Source organism: Labeo rohita, chromosome 3 (genome assembly GCF_022985175.1).
Source record: "Labeo rohita strain BAU-BD-2019 chromosome 3, IGBB_LRoh.1.0, whole genome shotgun sequence".
In the NCBI taxonomy this organism is placed as follows: domain Eukaryota; kingdom Metazoa; phylum Chordata; class Actinopteri; order Cypriniformes; family Cyprinidae; genus Labeo; species Labeo rohita.
Genome location: NC_066871.1, coordinates 25069108 through 25090736, shown reverse-complemented (window position 1 = coordinate 25090736; position 21629 = coordinate 25069108). Strand labels below are relative to the sequence as shown.

Sequence of the window (21629 nt, the reverse complement as noted above, 5' to 3'; positions counted from 1 at the left end):
AGGTAACTGGATATTTTGGCTTCAGTCTGAAGCCAGCCTCTTGTACCTGCTGAATAGATACCTTAGGCAACATATAAAATGAAAAAAATGAAACTAGGGATGTCATAATTTAACAAATCATTATAAAGAAATCAATTCATCCAAATAGTAAGTTAACACATTAAGTTCCTTTTAAAGGAAGTGTACCTTTGAAAGACATAGAGTGGAATATCTATCTATCTATCTATCTATCTCGATGCTAGGTTTTGCTACAATTTTCATGGCAAGCTTGCGATTCAAATCAATTTCAGATTTGATTTAATATCAATTATTTTGGATATATAGCAGATAAAATACATCCCAAATTTTCCTCAAGGAAAAAAATCTGTCAACTAATGCTGTAAAATATACACAAGAGTGAGTTGGTATTACATTATAATATTGGCGGTTAAAATGAACTGATTTGTACTTCTAGCTAACTAACGAGCTTATGGTCACCAAATGTGTTTTTAACGTGACATTGTTTACAAACTGTTATTGAAACACAGTTTGAGTGATTACATGAAAAAGGATATGGATTTCGGTTAGTTGTACTCCTTTTTTAACATACCTTCAGATGTTCATTCATGTTTATTTCATGCTAAAACTGCTATTAAAGTCGAGGATTCACGTGCGCTTTATATTGCTGCTTTTCTTTAACTGAGCTGCTAAAGCGATCTGTCACTCCACATTAAACAACGGCAAAACGGCAATTATTATTTGAATATTGTAATAAAGTGGACAGAATTTGAAATCTGAGACTGTTTCATATTAAAAGTAACAAAGCTTATTACTATTTAATGGACGGGAGGTGCACCACAATGTTCCGTTCATTAACTGAAAAAAGACTAGACTAACCGATTCTTGGGATTTAGGAATCAATATTGTTTCGTAAAAATGAGAATCATTTAAAATTAGGGGGGTTGTTTGGGCATCCGATTCAGATTCTGCTTATCAATTCTGATTCTTATCAATTCCTAGTTTGATTCCAATAAGATAAAAAAAAATCTGATAAAAAAAATTAAGTGAAACTTTTAGATGTCAAACATACTTATTCTGTCTTTTTACAAAGTGTCCTGCTGCAGCTGAATAAAATAAGCAAGCAGCTTACAGAATACTTAGGCCCCGATCACACTGAACACGCTTTTAGGTCTGAAAAAGAGAGGTGCTGCAATGCCTTTTTTGGTGACTTTGAAAAAAAAAAAAAAAGAAGAAAAAAAGAAGTAGTGCGTTGCAGTTTATGTTGCTAGGCAACCATCAAATCAGCAGTCCTGTCAGTCTAATCAAAGGATTATAGCACAAGCGCTTTAAAATCTTTGGTTTTTGCTGTTAAGCAAACTGTCATATTAGCAAAAACCTTAAAAAAAAAAATAAAGCTCCGGGTAACCCGTGATAGACACCAAAAGTTTCTCCTCCATCACTGCAGGGTAAACTTTTGTCACCACAACGGAAGGCCCGCTATTCCATTCATTCGATTGGACAATGGGGAAAAAACGTGATGACGTCGGACGCTGTTCTGCTCAGAGTTTTTTTCTTTTTTTTTTTTTTGTTCAAATTCAAGCGCTCAGAGTGCTCCGGCAAAAGCAAGGGGTTAAAACGTGAGGCGCCCGGGGTGCTTAACGCATAACGCTCACTGCCAGTAGAAAACAAATCAAAAATGCGCCTCACACTGCAAAAACTGGTTCTGTCTGATTGGGGCCTTAGGCCTTTTACACTTTCCCTTCCTGCATGAAAATCATTTAAAATCAGAGAAAATATTTTTACCCAGCCCTACTATCCATCTATAGAAATGATTTTTGTTTTTGAAAAAAGTTTCTTTCTTTTGTTCAATACATCTGCGTTTGTTTGATCCAAAAAAAAAAAAAAAAAAAAAAAAATATATATATATATATATATATATATATATATATATATATATATAATATTGTAAAATATTATTCCAAATTAAAACACATATCTTCAAAATTAAAATATTTTAAAATGTCATTTAATCATGTGATGCAAAGCTGAATTTTCAACAGCCATTATTCCAGTCTTCGGTGTCACATAATTCCTAAACTGAAAAGCTAAAACCAAAAAAACAAAACAATCCCAACAACATTCTAATATACCCATTTGGTGCTCAAGAAACATTTCTTACTAATATCAACATTAAAACAATATTTTTGTAGGAAACCTAGAAACAAAATACATTTTTTAAGGATTCTTTGATGAATAGAATGTTCAAAAGCACATTTATTAGAAACAGAAATCTTTCGTATCATTGTACACTGTATCACTGTAACCCTTGCTGAATAAAAGGATTCATTTATTTTTAAAACAACTTACTGACAGGATGGTAGTGCATATATACACATATAAAAAAAGCTCAATCAAACTTATGCGCCTTCCATTTTGTTTCCTGTTGTGTTACTGATAGTATCTAGAACAAACATCTGTTGCTAATAGGGAATTGAGATGTGTTTGATACTTACAGAGCAGGCAGCCGAGGCTTGAATCAGTAGAGTCACTGGGGTACCACTGAGGGTCGTGTGTGGGGGACGGCATCCAGCTGTCGCACGAAGAGGGAAGGAGCTTGGATCTATCACTTCCATTGAGTTTAGGAGGTGAGAGCAATGATCCATCACCTGAGAAAGAGACAGACCGAAAGTGAGCGAGTACATAAAACTACCACAAAAGGATGCCACTGAAATCCTCTAATACTCAGGTTCAAACCTATAGGTCATACCATAGTGCGAGTTGATGGCGAGCTCAATAATAGAGTCGCTGATTTGAGTTTGTTGCTCTCCAGAAGGGAGAGACTCCTCTGGGGGGCCCGGTAGAGAGATATCCAACAGGGAAGCAACACTGGGAGGAGCCAAGAGCGAGTCCCCGCCCCCTGGAGATGGTGGAGAGACACCATTTTGCAGGGATTCCTGCAGATAAAGAGAGCAAAATGAGAACAAACAGACTAAGATGAATTGTGCGCCCAGAAGTGAAAGAGGATCTAGGGAAGGCAATTAGTTCTTACCTCAGAAGGCTCCTGATCAAGTAGATCTGGCTCTAGCTCAGGTGCGGCAGGTGTCGAGTCCATGGCCTCCTCAGACTCCACAATGGCCTTATCTATACTAGGGGCCTCCACTTCCCGACAGGGGCTGCCAGGGATAATACCTGCAGATTTTGCAGCCAGGTCAATTGCACCTGAAACAAAGTTGATAAGCACGTAGCAGTTGGTTTCATATGTTGAGTGGATAAAAAACCCCCAATTTTTATCATTTAGCTTTGATTTGATCCTTACTGGACAGCTGAGTAGTGGGTGCAGAACTGGCTGTAGCGGACGAAGCTTTTGAGGAAAGTTGGCGGTTCGATGGGGCGAGACGAGTTTGTATTGGACGAAACGAACCGGTTCCTGACAAAGAGAAAGAAGTGACTGCATTAAGATCAGACAGACAGATACAGTCATCCTGAACACATTCGGACACTTAAAAATGAACTGCTTGACCTCAAGTCGCTTGTTTAAGACTTTTTTTAGCTAGTTTTAAGTAGCCGGTGTCGAGTTAAGCTATCAAAATACTGAATTGTGAATAGTACATCTTGTTTTGCTTTAAAAGAGTTTGTATTTTTTGCTATAATAAAACATCCTATGGTGTGATTTGGTGTTTTGTTATATACTGACATTTGTGTATTTAAAGGGATAGTTCACCCAAAAATGAAAATTCTGTCATTAATTACTCACTCTCATGTCGGTCCAAACATGTAGGACCTTCGTTCATCTTCAGAACACAAATTAAGATATTTCTTTAATGAAATCCGTTAATTAATTCTTGTAGCTTCATAACATTACAGTTGAACCACTAATGTCACATGGACTATTTTAAAGCTCTCAGAATTCATCAGAAATATCTTAATTTGTGTTCTGAAGATGAACGAAGGTCTGACTGTTTTGGAATGACATGAGGGTGAGTAATTAATGACAGAACTTTCTTTTTTGGGCGAACTATCCTTTTAAGTGTGGCGTAAGTCTCCAAATACTTGGGCCACTGCATGTACGAAGTGTTACGCATTTGTGTGGTTTATTACCTGTAGCAGATGAATTGGAGAAAATAGAGACGGAGCAAACATGAGGCGACGTGTCTCCCGTTGTTCGTGGTAGCAGTGTTCTCTGCATTAATTAAACAAACAAACAAACAAACAAATAAATACATACATAGATCATTTTCATTTGACAGCTGTAAGATTAAAAACGACAACAACAAAAACAGATTTGATGTGAAAAGCAGCACCTAGGTAAAAGCAAGAAGCCCCACTTCTTATTTTTCTTAGATTCACACTCACCTGAACCACGAGAGGTTTCCTTAGTGGACGCCCCCTTCCTATTTTCCGCTGCTTTGAAAATATATCTGACTAAAAACAAACAAAAAAAAAAAAACACATGATCAGAGGAAAAATTTTGCTGATGAATAAATGAGTACCTTTTTCTCCTTAGAGAAAATAAATAAATAAAACTGACTAGAGCAGTTGCGATCACTAAATAGCTCTGTGAGATCCAGTGTGAAGCGCTTGAATTCAGTGAAGAACACAAATAACCAGATGATACAGCACTGACAAACAGGAGAAACACTGTGCAACGATACAGTCAGAAGACTTTTTAAATCTACAAACACCATCATTTAACATAGATTTACTGTAGTAGCACTAACTGTAATAGCACAGTGGTATTGTGTCAGAATTGCAGGTATATTTGTGTGGAATTTCACTATATTATTAATGTAGAATTAAATGTATTGAAGGAGGAGTAATGAAATATAATTACAGCATTTTTTGTGATGAATCAGTAGTGTTTGTGCATGTATACTAAATGCATTTAGACTACTGTTTTTCAAAAAAAAAAACTAGAAACCATTATACATTTTTACCATGGTATTGAGGTGCTACATTTGTGGTTTTAACCGTTATTAACATTATCTAAATGTATGCTACTACAGAAGAGCAATTGTTAATTTAAAAAAAAAACCCTCAAACAGTCAGAATAGTTAAATTTCACCATATAAAAATGAGGTTGCTACAATTTTTAGATATTACTGATTTTGATAATGAACATAAATCTACATCTGCATCCGAACTCAAGCTACTATCAAATGTGTATTAACAAGATATTTTTTTACTATTATTAATAATATTATCAGGCAACACAAACCAGTGTCTTGATCTGAAACAATATTACTCATTAAAGGCATAATATTCCATTAAGATATTTATTTTGTTAAAGAAAAATGATTGGAAAGAGTGCAAAGAATAAACATGAAGCGTTCGTCATATTCTGTCCATAAAGAATCATTTAAAGCCACAATTTACCGGAGTAATGACTGCTGTAAAATCACAAGAATAAATTAGATTTAAAAAAATTAATATATACATAATATATTAATATATTACTTTAAATTATATTTAAACAATAATATCTCTCTCTTTCTACACACACACACACACACACACACACACACACACACACACACACACACACACACACACATATATATATATATATATATTTATTTATTTTATATATATATAAAATTTCAATCCCAGACTTTTGAATGGTAGTGTATATGCCTTGGCCAGTTGACAACTTCTTATATTTAAAAATGACACAACTTACACTGATGGAGTCAAGCTGCTGGCGAAAGGCTAGCTCCGCCTCCTTATTAGGAGAGAACATGCGCAACTGGCGGGAGCTGTTAGGAGGCAGGGTTGTCGGGATAGCAAAGCCTTCACTGTCACCTCCAGAGGCCAGCTGAGAACGCGGCAGGTTTCTCCCACCTGTGGAGAACACATCTATTTAAGTTCCAGCTGGTCAAATTAATACACAACAGCAACACTGCAATTTTGTCACAATATTGAGTCAATACGATGTTTTTGGTTCAAGAAGAGGTGAAACTCCAGGCTTTTCCAGCCGTTATCTGTTGCAATAAACTTTACTCGGTTCTGGAAAGATGTTTATTACACTGGCTTTAAAGGTGAAGCGTTTCAGTATTTAAAGGGGATGTCTAATGCTGTTTAATGCATTCTGACTTATTTACACTGTTAAAGATTAGGATTCTCATGTTAAACATAGCCAAAAGTTGGATGTATGATGCTGTATTTCTGTGCCAAAAACACTCTTTTGGGATTCTTATAGGTTTCTGAAGTTTTTTCCCCCAAGTACGGCCCTGTATGACATCATAAAGGGTGGAATTCCTTGTATAGGCACTTCTCCCGGAAGAGCTCGCGCACACATCAACCAGAGCAAGAGCAAGAGCGCCCATCAATGTGCTTCATTTGAGTTACGGAAGTTGTCGGCAGCACTGCACAGGACTTGCTCGAGAAAAATTTAAGATTTTCTTTCTAGAATCACGAAATCACAGTGTCACCAAAGAAGTGTGAGTTTGGCTGTGATGGAGAAATAACCTTGTTGAGCTTTCCAGTGAACACAGCATTAAGGGAATTATGTCGATGTCACAGCTGGTAGACAATCGCTACACAAAAGCTTTGCATGCTCATTAGTCTTTAGCCCCGCCCACAGCACACCTCCAGGAACTCGGCTGTTTTTTCGGAGAGGGGCATAAAGCTGTATCTGTCTTTTATAAATCTGATACAGCTAAAGACTACTCAAAGATATGAACGATGCAATACTACTCTTAAAGGAGAGGATCACTTCCAGAACAAAAATTTACAGATAATTTACTCACCCCCGTGTCAACCAAGATGTTTGTGTCTTTTGAGAAAACATTTCAGGATTTTTCTCCATATAGTGGACTTCTATGGTGCTATTTGCGTGTTTGACCCTGCTTGCACGTTCACTTTGTAAACACTGGATCTGTACGTCTGCAGCGATGTAGGACGATTTTGAAGTTATAAAAGAATAAAACGAGATGGGAGTTTTTCAACATACCCTAACTGTATTGACCTGAGCCCACATGCGCATCACAGAGCTAGACTAACAAGCATTTGAGGTTAAAAAATATAAATTGTACTTTTTTAGAAAATAACCAATCGTTTTGCTATATAAGACCCTTCTTCCTTGGATGGGATCATTTAGAGCCCTTTGAAGTTGCATTTATACTGCATTTTGGAAGTTCAAACTCACGAACACCATAGAAGTCCAAAATTCTGGAATTTTTTCCTCAAGAAACATAATTTCTTTATGACTGAAGAAAGAAAGACACATCTTGGATAACACGGGAGTGAGTAAATTATCTGTAAATATTTGTTCTTAAAGTGAACTTCTCACACTAGACTCATGTGAAATTCTCTCGGAAGCTACAACGATCGTGATATGACGTTATGATCTGCAGCGTCTTTTTAAAAACTTAAATTCAACACGTAACACATAATAATACATCTAAAATGTAAAAACACATACAATCTACTCCACTGTCCTGCAGCACTGCAGTTTTAAATTTACGTTCTTTTTTAATTCAACTATGAGGTCAAGCTGTGACGTATTGATCTGCTGTTTGTCACACAGTGTCACGTGATACAAATTCGCAGGTCAGAGTTTATCGTATTCAAACTTTGGACCGCAGCGAAATGTGTGTGTGTATATATATATATATATATATATATATATATATATATATATATATATATATATATATACGCATACTTCACCAGTTTAATATGCAACTATAAGTAAATCATTTGTATACTGATTTCCCTATAGCAGGGTAAACAGCCTGAGATAATAAAAACTGTTCATGAGTTTGGGGTGGAAGTACCTGCCATTCAAAGGCAAAGGGGGGATATTTGGGAAACTGTCACTATTTCTGCAACTCCAAATAGTGTTGCAGATACACTTCATTTATATTCTGACAGAATTACATCTAAGTGTACCTGTGATTACTGCATTATTCAGAAGTATTTTTGAGCGCGCTGCATGTTGCTGTCGACCCCAGCTAGGACTGCGGGTCGCCCCAGCTGGAGTTCTGCCTGGAGGAGTCACAGATGATTCCTCTTGACCTGATTTCAAAGGTGAAGTGCCCACTGAACACACCTCTGGGGTCTAGGAAAAAAAATGCAATTAAATAATAATAATAAATAAAAATGGTTGAAAAATGTAATTTAAATAATAAATAAACAAACAGAAGCATAGATTAACAAATATGTAATTTAATTATCCTAGTGTTAACTAGATTATATGCATCCCTGATGTTTACATGCATAGTATTAAAGGGATAGTTTACCCTAAAATGAAATTTGTCATTAATTACCAACATGTTGTTCCAAACCAGTAAGACCTTCGTTCATCTTCGGAACAGATGTTTTTGATGAAATCTGAGAGCTTTCTGACCCTGCATAGACAGCAACACAACTGACACGTTCAAGGCTCAGAAAGATAGTAAGGACATCGTTAAAATAGCCCATGTGACATCAGTGGTTCAACCGTAATGTTTTGAAGCTACAAGAATATTTTTTGTGCGCAAAGAAAACAAAAGTAACAATTTTATTCAACAATTTCTTTTCTTCCATGTCAGTCTTTGTCACACGTTCACTAGAGTACCATGACGCATACGTGTGGTGCTGCTGACACAAGAGTCTGCATTATGACATAGAACCCGGATGTGATGCATCTTGTTTGCAAGCAGAGGCATGCACATGTATGCGTCATGGTACTCTCATGAACATGTGTCTAAAGACTGACATGGAAGAGAAGTTGCACAAAAAGTATTCTTGTAGCTCCATAAAATTAAGGTTGAACCACTGATGTCAACAATGTCCTTACTATCTTTCTGGGCCTTGAACATTTAATTTGCGTTGTTGTCTATGCAGGGTCAGAAAGCTTCTGGATTTCATAAAAAAAATATGAGATAAATTTTTTGGGTGAACTATCGCTTTAATTGAACAATTTCTGACAAAAGCTTGTTTTGTGACTTTTTATAGTCGCCTTGAGGCGACTAAACAGATAAAACAGACTCACAGGTTTGGGGTTGACCTCTGATGACACAAGTCTCAGGAGACACCGAAGCACACTTTGAGTGGCAGGCAGAGCTGAGGGTTGGGGTTTAGGCTGCCATTCATACTCCAGCTGTAGTTTCCCAGGCTTGCCCAGCATGAGGTAGACTTCTGCCAGTGTCACATTCTCAGAGCCCTGTGAGCTCCAACCTTCGTTTTGGATTTGCTGAGGAGATCGTCCAGTCCCGCTTACTTCCTCGCCCCGCCCTTGAGGTTCTGATTGTGGTGGTGCTTTTTCTGTTGCAACCCCTCCTACCGTTCCAGGCTCCTCAGTCCGGACCTCAATCGGAGCAGAGTCTCCCTGAGTCACAGTCTCTTTGTCCCGCCCACTAGCATCAGTCTGAGTCTGACTCGCTGCCTCTTGCTCCAGAGTCCCCACCGCATTCCCCTCTGGTCCAGTGGGGAGTGATGGAGCGAGGGTTGGACTGACTGGAGAGGTAGTGCTCAGGTTTGGGTTTCCACTGGTCTCCAACCCTGGAGCTGAAGTGCTGCTATCAGGACCGTCAACAGGATGTCCTTCGCTTTTTTTCTGGTCTCCTGCCCCCGGACCAGACTTGCCTGATTTTCCTCTTGCAGGCTGAATTCCCAAAATGTGAGCTGCGGGTAAGTCCCTAATACCTGTCCGGCCACGCCCACTCTCCTGCCAGTGGACCGTGCAGGAAGCTTTTGAGTGCACAACACGAGCCACACCTGGCAAAGTAGTAACTGTGCTGTTCTCTGCCGGAAACAGGAACAGGTCCTCCGACTCGCTAGACTGGGCCAGGCCGTCCAGAGCTTCTCGTTCTGCCAGGCTCTTACGCTACAAGTGACAAGTTAAGGGGAATTACTGCTATCAAACACATAGGTTTGGGTATGGGGATCTTTGACAAATCTCCCAAACAAAGCAACCAAATCTATCACAAATGTATCTCATAAAACAGACGAGGAAGGAAAAAGGAAGGAAATTAAACTCCTGACTGTGCATGCTGAGAACTCTGGCTGAGATCCGAATGCAAGGATACAATTCGTTGATCTTGGACAGCCCACTTTTGCTTCAGGAATTCAATGAGAGTGGAGACCTTCCGGTGCAACTCGACGACCATCCTACAAACACAGCACAGTGATAGGCATCACCAAATTTGTTGTACTTTAAATGTCACAATGAAATGCAAGTGTTGACAGATCTTTTCTTCTGTATAGTAACGTACATCCAAGTGTAACATTACTAAAAACGAAAAAAACAAACAAACAAACAAAAAAAAAAAAAGTAAGGAACTTGGTTCTATGTACTGATTTTTAACTGAATTTTGAGAAGAAAAAAATGGAAGCAAATGAGCACAAGCTTGCAAGAGGGTCTAGATAAAATGATAGGAGAAGTCCGGTGTTTCACCGGCGAATCGAGTTGTATTTTGATTCAAAATCTAAATGCATCAAAATTGTTTTCCGCGACTCCAAAACTAAAATAAAACAAAAAAAATTTGTGAAGCAATCTCACTATTTCATTCAACATTACAATGACACCAAGTATGCCAATACTAATAGAATAAAACTGAATAAACAAAAAACAAATATACTAAAACTAACCCAAAAATAACACTGACAGCATGAAAACTACACTTAACTCAACATACAAAATAAATAAATAAATAAAAAATTTCTTTATTAGGGCTGGGCGATAAGGCCAAAAAAAATTACCACAATTTTTTTTTTCATATCAGTCTATTTCCATAATTATTGCGATAAATTCTAAATATATATATTTTCAAGTTTAAAGGCAGATTTTTGCTCTTGGGTGAAAGCTGTAGAAACCACTCTTAAATGTGGTTTTAAACTACTCTTCATGATCAAAACATAACATACGCTTTACGTCTTTGAATTATTCAGACTTTACAGTCATTTCTCCTTAACAAAAAAATATCTTCAGAGAAAAAATAATTTATTCGTTTCTGCGTGTTTTAATGAGTGATGTTGTTTCAAATCATGAAACGGGTTTGTGTTGCTTGACTGATGACGCGTATCTTCAGCGCAGTTTGCAGTGCAGGCTGAAATATTATTAATAATATAATATTAATAACATTTTTAAAAATGGTAACAACCTCATTTTTAAACGGTGAAATTTACTTGTTCTGACTGTTTGAGTTTTATTAAAATTAACTATTGGTTTTCCATAGTAGCATGTATTTAGATCATGACAACCACAGTTAAAAACACACACACAGTGCCTCAATACCATAGTAAAAATTTAACTATATGGTTTCTACGCATTTTGTATGAAAGTAGACTAAATACATTTAGTATAAATGCACAAACAAAAAGCTCCTTTAATACATGTCTACATTACGAATATAAAAAGACTCAAAAATGAACATCCATATTTATGCCACAATATCATGGTTCAGTTAGTGTAACTACAGTAAATCCATGGTAAATGATGGCGATTTGTAGATTGAAAAGCCTTCTGACTGTTTCGTTGTGCACAGTGTATGTCCCGTCAGCATGGTTTCATCTGGCTTTAAAATAGTTTAAATCACCAAGTCATTTGTGTTCTTCACTGAATTCAAGTGCTTCACACTAGATTTCACAGCGCAGTTTGGTGCTCACATGACTGAGACTGATCAGCAAGTAAACACTTCTACTCTAGTAAGATTGTGCTGTGTTGAGCCAAGTGGATAAACAGCCCGTGGAGTGTGGTTCGAATGCGTAGCGCTGTTTCGTTCCACTTTTGGCGCATAAACATTTTTTTGAAGTCTTATCTTATTTTAGCGAGGAAAATTTTATTGCGATAATTATCATTAAGTGTTTTATCGCCCAGCCCTAATATGTATACTACAATATTCGTGCTTAAAATATTCCTGCCCAATCCAACCAACTCCAATGCAAGCAGATTACAAAAAAAATACTGTCTTTAAGATTGCAAAACAACATTTTGCAATAAGCAATGAAATAACAAATAAGCCAAGTGAATGTTTGATTTAAAGGAATACGCCACTATTTTGGAAAATAGGCTCACTGTCCAACTTCCCTACAGTTAAACAGCTGAGTTTTACCGTTTCTGAATTCATTCAGCTGATCTCTGGGTCTGGCGGTAGCACTTTTAGCATAGCTTAACATAGATCACTGAATCTGATTAGACCGTTAGCATCTAGCTCAAAAATGACCGAAGAGTTTCAATATTTTTCCTATTTAAAAACTGGACTCTTCTGTAGTTTTGAGCAAGATGGCATTACTGATAAAATAGGCTAACTTCCGTCAACATAACCAATGTGACCACCTGCTTGCACATGGAGACTATTTTCAGGTGCTGCCTAATATCATTGCGCCTGCTGCACCCATAGTACGGCAGCAAAGTTCCTTGATTATTACGCCGGAATGAGAGTATAGTTCCTAGCCATATCGGCCTAGAAAATCACAACTTTTATTTTTCAGCCAGTCTTAGTACAAAATGTAAGTACAGAAGAGTCCAGTTTTAAATAGGAAAAATATCCAAACTCTTTGGTCATCTTTGAGCGAGATGCTAACGATCTAATTATTTCAATGATCTATACTAAGCTATGCTAAAAGTGCTACCGCCAGACCTGGAGATCGGCTGAATGGATTTGAAAACGGTAAAACTCATCTGTTTAATTCTAGGAGAGTTGGACAATGAGTCTATTTTCAAAAATAGCGGCGTGTTCCTTTAAAGGAGATAGATCAGTGAGGTATCCAAGAGAGGTCATGTGCACGTATTAGTGAAGCTCACCTGAGCCGAGGATTATGGGCTAGACTCTGAACCCGAGCCCAAGAGTGGTTGCTCCGGGGTTGAAGTTCGACAGCCACCTTTAAGGGTAAACGCACAGGCTTCTGATCCTCCTCATCACTCACACCTGAAACAGAGAACAAGAAGAAAAAAAATAATAATAATAAAAAAAACACTATGAATCTCATAACACCAACTCCATGATTCTGATGGTGGCCTAAATCTGCATCACCACCCATTTCCAATCAGTCCCACAGCCCGAAACCATGGAAACCATGAAAAACCACTCCTCCTACACCCTGGAGAGCAGCCATGGCACACTCATCCACCGCCCTGGTCCACCTAAATACCCATAGAGCTCCATTTTGTCAGTGTTCTCTTCTTAGTCCTATTCAGTCTGTTTAACTTGCTAGCAAAATCAATCTTTCAAGAGTCTATAAAGCAATTTCTCTGTTTCTCTGTCATACACACCATCTGGGTCGCAGAGTTTCTTCAATGCACGGCACATGGGAGCTTTGATTCTCAGATTTCTGCCTTTGGAACGCACTGTGGTGGCCCTGAAACAACATACACACAAAATTATACATGTACCTTAATATGATCATAACCTACAGAGATGTACAGGAGCTGTCCCCATCAGACATGACCTACATAATCAGTACTGTGCATTATTAACTTTTCTCTTTCTCTCTCTCAAACACACACACACACACACACACACACACACACACGTACTTACCCCTGCTGGATAAGCTCATTTAGTTTGGCCACATTTTTGTCATCCATCACTAGAAGTAAAAGAAAGACATCAAGGAATGTTACATTCAAAATGTCCCATGTGCAAACACTTAAAATGTCCCCCTTGATCAAGAAAACCAATTGCCTGATATACTTACAGCCTCCAACCTTCTTCCTGAGTTCAGCATAACAGATGAGGCCGTAGAGCTCCTGAGAGGACTTTTTCAGCACACGTGAATACACTGAAATGACAACAAAAGCAATAGAAATAGAAGGAATGCATTATTTCAGGTTTCTTTGATGAATAGAACATTTAAAAGAACAGCATTTATTGGAAATAGAAATGTTTTGTGAAACTGTACATGTCTTTACTGTCAGTTTTCATCAATTTAATGCATGCTGAATATATGTATAAATCTTCAAACTTCTGAATGGTAGCATACTTTGAATCAACCAATAAATGACCAGAAATTGTGTAACGTCACAGTAGAGGGAAATGCTGTTTATATTACACTACCGTATGCTATTAAATCACAATAAGGATGCAATATATGTAATCATTAACAGGCAAACAAATGTGCATGCTGTGAACACACTCATGATTTGATAACACCCTGACTCACAAAAACAAGGCAGTGTGGCAGCCAAGAAAATTAAACTATAAGACAGATGAAGGTGACAGACTGAATTTAAATTGGATGACAGGTACATCTTTGTTGTGGCAAGCTGACTGGTGGACAAACAAATTATGTGTGACATGATGGGAAACAGAACTCAATGTGAGCCATGCCTGAAAATTGGTGGGGGAAAAGCTAATACAGCAAACTTGAAGAGGCATTTGCAGGTAGACCATCTTAGAATTCATGCAAAGAAAACGAAATCTCAACTGGAGAAAGTATGAGAAACTAGCTAAGTTACTGTTCGGTTTTGAAAAGATTATTTAAACTCATACTTGTTTGCACCTGATATTTGCTACGTGCACATTACCTTGACCTTGGAAGGTAAAGTTTAATAATAAAACAACGGCAAAGGTAAATAACAAAGCAGTGGTCATGTAGGTACCACCATTTCTGAATAGCACCAAACACATTTTTGGTAAGTAAGTCTGTTAGTGTGAAAGTAAAATGTGAAACTGTAAAATACAAACTTTTCTCAGGAGTCTTTGAACAGAAAGCTTAAAAGAACACCATTTGTTCGAAACAGAAATCTTTTGCAATCTTATAAATTTCTTTACTGTCACTTTTAGCTCTTTCAAAAAAATATATCTTACTGACCACTATATATTTATATATTTAGGAACTAATCTTGACAACTAACAGTCTGGTGAGAAGCAGGACAGAGGACAGCTTTCCACAAGACAATATCCTCCTATCAAACAAAGGACTCCACTGTAGCCATAAATGTCATACAAAGTATAAACTGTGCATTTGTCAGTCTCACCATTGTTGAAATCAATGTGTTTAGAGATCTTGTGCCAGGTCCTGTAGTAGAAATGGCGCACCTGCTCCTTGTTCTTCACCATACTTGCCGGTTTACCCTTCTTCTTATATTTAAGAGCAATATTGTTCTGAATAGCTTCAAAGTCCTTCCCATGCTATGAGAGGACAGGAGAGAGAATAAAAGACGAAAAGTTATTTATAGCTGTTTTCCAAAAGACTTAATGAAATACAAAAAACCTTCAGTTACATGACAAATCAGGACTTATTAAGAAATAAATTAATACAAGTCATCACAGACCTTAATTATACCATTAGAGATGACATGTAAACAAATTAAAACTATTAGGAGATTTAAATATCAGTTCATCCCTGGCAAGTCAGGGAGGGATGGAAATGTGGATAATGGAATTCGGAAAATGTTATTGTCCCATATCATTGAAAATAATCCTGCAATTTGCTAAGAGTCCAAAGAGCCGCCAAGAGCTTTGAGTGAGTTTTGTTACCATCAAAGCTGAAAAATCACCTCATAAAGTCCTTCAAAGAAAGTGTTTTTGTCCTCAGTGCTCCAAGACTCCCACTGTCTGCGCACTCGTTTCTGACTCCCCCCTTCTTCCTTCTCCGCAGGACCCTGGCCCTTTGGGGCCGATCTGGATGTCCCACCTGCCCCAGAGCTTCCAGCTGAACCTGCAGCGGCTGTCACACACACAGAGGGACCTGCTTCTGCACCTGACAAACAGAAAGGAAAAGAAAGAGGGTTAGTGTGTCGGTTGTTGAACACACACATATATACACACAAAGTACATATAAACAATAATATCATAATGTGCATCTATGTAAGCATCAACTATGCATTACTGTGCATAAATATAGATTTCTAATGTAAAATACAGTTTTTCAGATTACTGAGCACTGTTGACTATTCATTTAACTGAACACCATGATATATCACTTTCACCAAGGCATAGCTAGACCAACAAAAAAAAAAACAATATTAAACACACACAAATAAAACAACTTTCACTCACACACAAAAGATATCAGTGAAGAGTGTTGATGTAAGCAAGCTTAATTTGAATGACTGTGAAACCACAATTTATTTATAACACTTTGGGCTCCTAAATTTATTTTTGAACATAAGAGGTTTACAAAACCCAACTCACAACTCTTTTAAAAATCAAATTATCAGATCAAACAAATGAAATTTAATATTGAAAATAATTGCATAATGTCAGACCAAGACCTAAGAAAAATGTAACCCTGGACCACAAAACCAGTCTTAAGTAGCAGGGGTATATTTGTAGCAATAGCCAACAATACATTGTATGGGTCAAAATGAGCGATTTTTCTTTTATGTCAAAAATCATTAGGATATTAAGTAAAGATCTTTTGAAGATATTTTGTACATTTCCTACCATAAGTACATCAAAACATAATTTTTGATAAGCAATATGCATTGCTACGAAATTCATTTGGACAACTTTATTTGTATTATGCACCCTCAGATTTCATATTTTCAAAGTTGTATCTCAGCCAAATCGTTCTATCCTAACAAACATACATCAATAGAAAGCGTATTTATTCAGCTTTCAGATGACGTATAAATCTCCATTTCAAAAAATTGACCCCTATGACTGGTTTTGTGGTCCAGGGTCACAAATACTATACTTCTGTTCTTAATTAAGAAGGCCTACAAATTATTAGCATATTTAAATCATTTTATACACTGTGTTAATGTGCGTGTATGTCAGCAAGAGTGTCAGGAAGTATGTACAGAGTCCCTCGGACAGCATCCAGACCCGCTGCTCAGTGCACTGGTCCAAAAACAACACGTGGGGAACCGGAGAAGCCAATAACTCTCCCCCTTACTTACATAGGAGAGCATGCAATGAGAGCACCCCAGAATACTTTACAGCATGCAAGCCTATTGTCTAAATTTAAAATAAACATCAATTTCCATTTATAACCACTCGAAAACAGATCATTCAAACTCCTGACTTGTGATCCTGATCTGTGACCCTGGACCACAAAACAAGTCATAAGTAGCATGGGTATATTTGTAGCAATAGCCAAAAATACAGTGTATGGGTCAAAATGACCCATTTTCTTTTATGCAAAATAAATCATTAGGATATTAAGTAAAGATCATGTTCCATGAAGATATTTAGTAAATTTCCCGCTATCAAAATGTAACTTTTGATTAGTAATATGCATTGCTAAGAACTTCATATGGACAACTTTAAAGGCGATTTTATCAATGTTTAGTTGTTGTTGTTGTTTTGTTTTTTTGCACCCTCAGATTCCAGATTTTCAAATAGTTGCATCTCAGTCAAAATACTGTCCCATCCTAACAAACCACACTTCAATGAAAAGCTTATTTATTCAGCTTTCAGAAGGCACATCAAACTGACCCTTTGTGGTAAGTGGTCAGATTTAGTGTTGATGCAATCTCCTGAACAGATGCATCAGAATGAAACTCCTCAGTGATTTGTCACCTGCTGCTGTGTGACAGCTAAACTAGTGATATGAAAGGGAAATAAATAAATAATCATCGAGCACGCTGATTTAAAACAGTGCACTGATGCTTATTAAAGCATTTAATGTGGTTACAAGCAACCCAAACCTCCCAGTGCTGAGATTTCAGGGACTTGAGCAGATTGTCAAGTCACTTTCACTCCAGAAAGCATGAGAGCTTCTCCGCGTTGTCAAAGCAAAAGCAGCCCAAAGACTCACAGACGACAGCACAAATGCTGCAGAACACGGTCAAAAGTGAGGTGAAAGTGCAGGGAAAGGATGCACTGACAGGTGTGCGTCGGACGCACGTCGAGATGGCCACTCACCTTTCGCTTTCGCACCGCCGTGACCGTTCAGCGCCGGGGACGAGGCATCTTTCCGTATCCGCTTGCTCGGAGGTCGCACGCTGGAGCGGAGAAAATGATGCTGGTCCTGGTTGTTGGGGGCTGCCAGCACCGGGGAAAGCGCTGTCGGGTTCACCTGGGCTCCGGGCGGGCTTGATATTTGGGTGGAAAGGGTCGGAGCCGAACCGGGGCTGGCCGTGCTTGATGGATTAAGTGTTTCCTCTCCGACTCTCTTTGTACTCGTCTCCTCGCTCGCCTGATCTGCGCTCTCTCCATCCTCGCCTCCTTCGGGCTTTCGGTCCGGTTTGCTCGGCCCCTCGACTCCCGAACCGCCCCCTTGGCCCACTGTCATCCTGCGCAAACACAAACGAAGCACAATCGTAAACATTTTCCGCGACACAAAACAACGATCAACTTGGAAAGACGACATTCTGCTCAACTCAACATGGCCGCCGCTGTTTGTTTCAAATCCCCTCTCACCGTCCCGACAAATCGCATCGAAAAACAGCCCTTCGACTATTCACGAATGCGAGCAAAAACACACATCGTGCTTCCATCCCAGCCTCCCTTTTGTGTAGTTTCGCGTGGCTCGACTTGCGAGCTGCCCTTTATTTACCTTGAAATTCAAGCGAGAGCGCCTTCACTTTAGCGCCCTGCAGAAACGACAGACGACAACGCAAATCTTTCGCGCATTCGACCTCTATCTAAAGTGCTTGTTTCTCCAGCACCCTTACCCATTCTCGAGCTCTTCGGAAGCAGACGGCGTCTTCTTTCGCTTCACCATGAGTTCGAAGGTTTTCGAGAGCAAAACTTGACGAATTTGAACATATTCAAAGCGCGAACGAGGTCAGGCAAAGTCGTCCTCTCCTGGCTGCTGCTCCTACTGGGGTTCAACTCCGCGCAGCGCAACTGGGAGCTCTCGTAGCCACAGCAACTCTGACTCACAAACTCACTAGTTTTAGCACAACAACAAACACCTGTCATTTAGCACATGTTTGTGATAATACATCGCACGACCACGCTAAGTTTGAATCCTGGTCCGTTTTCAGGCATTTACCGCTCAATGCAAACCTAATGCACGCAGCCACTATTTCTCTCCCTGGACTTTGCTTACTCTATCTACGTCATCATAACTATCAGATCAGAAGCTGATTTATTATTCAAATTTAAATTTCGCTCACTGACACCCACAGTGCCAATTTATCCCAAGATAAGTGGACGTTGATTTCATCATCTCAAACACGAGCGGGACAGACTTGATAGAGCACATAAAGATCACGTACGCGAGAGGGGGTGTGGTGCTTTGCATGCACAGCAAAAACTTAAACATTAAACATTAGTAACCGCATATATGGCAGTGACTCCTTCTTGAATCTGTCACCTATGCCCGTTTTTAAAATAAAAAGTTTGCATTAGTCAACTAACACCATGTTTTGCTTGATTAGGGTGTGTCTTCAGTTCATAACAGCTTTGACACAACAGACTGTCAAAAAGAACAAACATTGAAGTTTTTACTTTGTAAGTGTAGTTGTGAACACCGGCCATGCATGTTTAGATGCTAGAGGTCTATTGCTTCCTATTATATTTACAACAATATTGCAGCCAAGAAATAAACCTGTACAGTGCTTAAGTCTAGTCCCAGACTAAAATGTAAGTCTGAGCTGTTTCAGCTGAAAGAAACTTGCACTGACTGATCTTAAAACATATCAGCAGCTTTGTTTTGTCTCAAGATGCAGTAATGTTTTTGTTTTTTTCTAAGGCGTGTTTATAAACATTTCTTTCATGTTGTAATTGAACTATTGCCTAATCCTAGCTTAGTCTAAGCCTTGTTTGTGAAACCAGGCCTATATATATAAGGTGTAAAGCAACATTTTGCTTGATTTATCCTAGGAACAACATTGTTATAATGTCTTTATGAAATAAGATACAGCAAGGCAATGCTGACTTCAGCTGCTCAACCACTGCTACCAACAGCTGCAGCTGTCAATACTCCAGTGCCCAGTCACTATTTGAGGAGAGCATTCAGAAACAAAATGTTTTTATATCATTGAGCGTTTAGTGAAATGCACTCACTAGTATAGACACCTTAGCATGTACAAAGCTAAAGAGCAAATTTGCACTGCATGAAACTCTGCATTTTCAAACATGGTACATCATTTGACTGGGCACCAACAGTGGCATGTGTGAAAAAACAGCTTGACATACAGTGACAACTTGATTTAGTGTCACATGCACCATTGTGAGTACTGTTTGATAGTAAATCCAGGTGGTTTAGCTATCAAAGCAACCCTAATTCTAAACTTAGGGTTAGTTTTTTGATAAGTGTTCAACTGTCAAAGTCACAATGTCATTGGGTGGCTGCTTGTTTATAGTTGCTTGTCAGCCCACAGAAAGCTTAGAGCGTCTTTTGGGGGGATAACATATTGCTTAACGGAAGGACTGTTAGTTTGATTACACCATAAGCGAATGCAACAACTGATACCTAACCAGTAACAGTTCATGTCAGCACCACAGTTGTTGACAAAGTTGCTTCGCTAACTTGCTAGCTAAACAGTTACCGTTTCGTTTCTGCTGAAGTCTCATAATCAGCTCGGTTGTGTCATGAATAATTACGTCTTGACAGAAAATGATTTTACGAGTTCTGTACCTGCTTGGGAGATTTATTTTTGGCCTTGAGAAACTCCACGGTATCCAGAAAGACCAGAGCAGAGGGGTAGCAGGAGAAACACTGAGAGCTGCATCCCTTCCTGTTTTCCTCGGCTGTCAGACACGCCTACCACAACTCAAAAACAAATCCTCTGATTGGTCGATAGCACGCACGTCGACGCGTTCGTAATATGATTGACGGACAAGATATGCAATCAATCATGACAGACAGAAGGGGCGTTTTTTCAAAGCAGCCAATCGAAACTTACGTTCACGGAGCGTATTTTTATTCAGCTGGCAAATGTTTTAAAATAACGGTCCCACCCTAAATGAACAAAGACCGACAGAAGTCGCGAAGGAAAACAGTATTGTTACTGAAATGTTAAATGTAAATGTTAAGTTTTTTTAATGCTTTAAAAAAGTCTCTTCTGCTCACCAAGCCTGCATTTATTTGTACTGCAAAAACAGTAAACTAATATATATATATATATATATATATATATATATATATATTTATTTAAAATAACTGCTTTCTATTTGAATATATTTTAAAACGTAATATATTCCTGTGATCAAAGCTAAATAATCATTACTCCAGTCTTCAGTGTCACATGATCCTTCAGAAATCATTCTGATTTGCTGCTGGATAAAACATTTATTATTGTTATTATTATTATCAATGATTAAAACAGTTGAGAAAAAAAAATTCTGGATTCTTTGATCAATAGAAAGATCCAAACATCTTTTAAAATTTAAAATTATGCAATTAATACTTTTATTTACCAGTTATGTTTTAAACTTATAAAAGGTGATGATAAAGACATTTATAATGTTACAAAATATTTCTATTTCAGATAAATGCTGTTATTCTGAACTTTTTATTCATCAAAAATCTAAAAAAAAAAAAAAAAAAAAAAAAAAAAACTTAGCTTTTTTCAACATAATAATAATAATAATAATAATAATAATAATAATTGAGCAGCAAATTAGAATATTAGAATGATTCCTGAAGGATCATGTGACTGGTGAAATGATGATAAAAAATCAACTTTAAAATCACAGGAATAAATTACATTTTAAAAAATATTCAAATAGAAAACAGTTATTTTAAATAGTAAAAATATTTCAAAATTGTACTGTTTTTTGCTGTATTTTTGATCAAATATATGCAGGCTTGGTGAGCAGAAGAGACTTCTTAAAAAAAAAAAACATTAAAAACTTTTGACTGGTAGTGTAATATATAAAATG

The 21629-nt window shown here is 37.8% G+C and overlaps 1 protein-coding gene across 2 annotated transcripts in view; it reads right to left on the bottom strand.

Annotated features, from left to right (window-relative positions):
• Positions 1–20485, bottom strand: part of cramp1 (cramped chromatin regulator homolog 1) — a 22048-nt gene extending 1563 nt beyond the window's left edge. The window contains exons 1-18 of one of the 2 annotated variants that reach the window (XM_051106397.1): positions 20383–20485; positions 17718–18088; positions 15404–15606; positions 14882–15035; positions 13600–13683; positions 13443–13491; positions 13175–13260; positions 12707–12830; positions 9990–10071; positions 8954–9787; positions 7870–8038; positions 5657–5817; positions 4333–4401; positions 4078–4159; positions 3296–3406; positions 3029–3198; positions 2747–2933; positions 2493–2645 (exon numbers count right to left, since the gene is read on the bottom strand). In XM_051106397.1, coding sequence (XP_050962354.1) covers positions 2493–2645; positions 2747–2933; positions 3029–3198; positions 3296–3406; positions 4078–4159; positions 4333–4401; positions 5657–5817; positions 7870–8038; positions 8954–9787; positions 9990–10071; positions 12707–12830; positions 13175–13260; positions 13443–13491; positions 13600–13683; positions 14882–15035; positions 15404–15606; positions 17718–18087 — 3088 coding nt within the window. In that variant the 5' untranslated portion in view covers position 18088; positions 20383–20485. Of the gene's footprint in view, positions 1–2492; positions 2646–2746; positions 2934–3028; positions 3199–3295; positions 3407–4077; positions 4160–4332; positions 4402–5656; positions 5818–7869; positions 8039–8953; positions 9788–9989; positions 10072–12706; positions 12831–13174; positions 13261–13442; positions 13492–13599; positions 13684–14881; positions 15036–15403; positions 15607–17717; positions 18089–18469; positions 18975–20382 lie in introns of those variants that run through there. The other variant, XM_051106396.1, reaches the window with a different exon arrangement.
• Positions 20486–21629: the final 1144 nt, after the last annotated feature.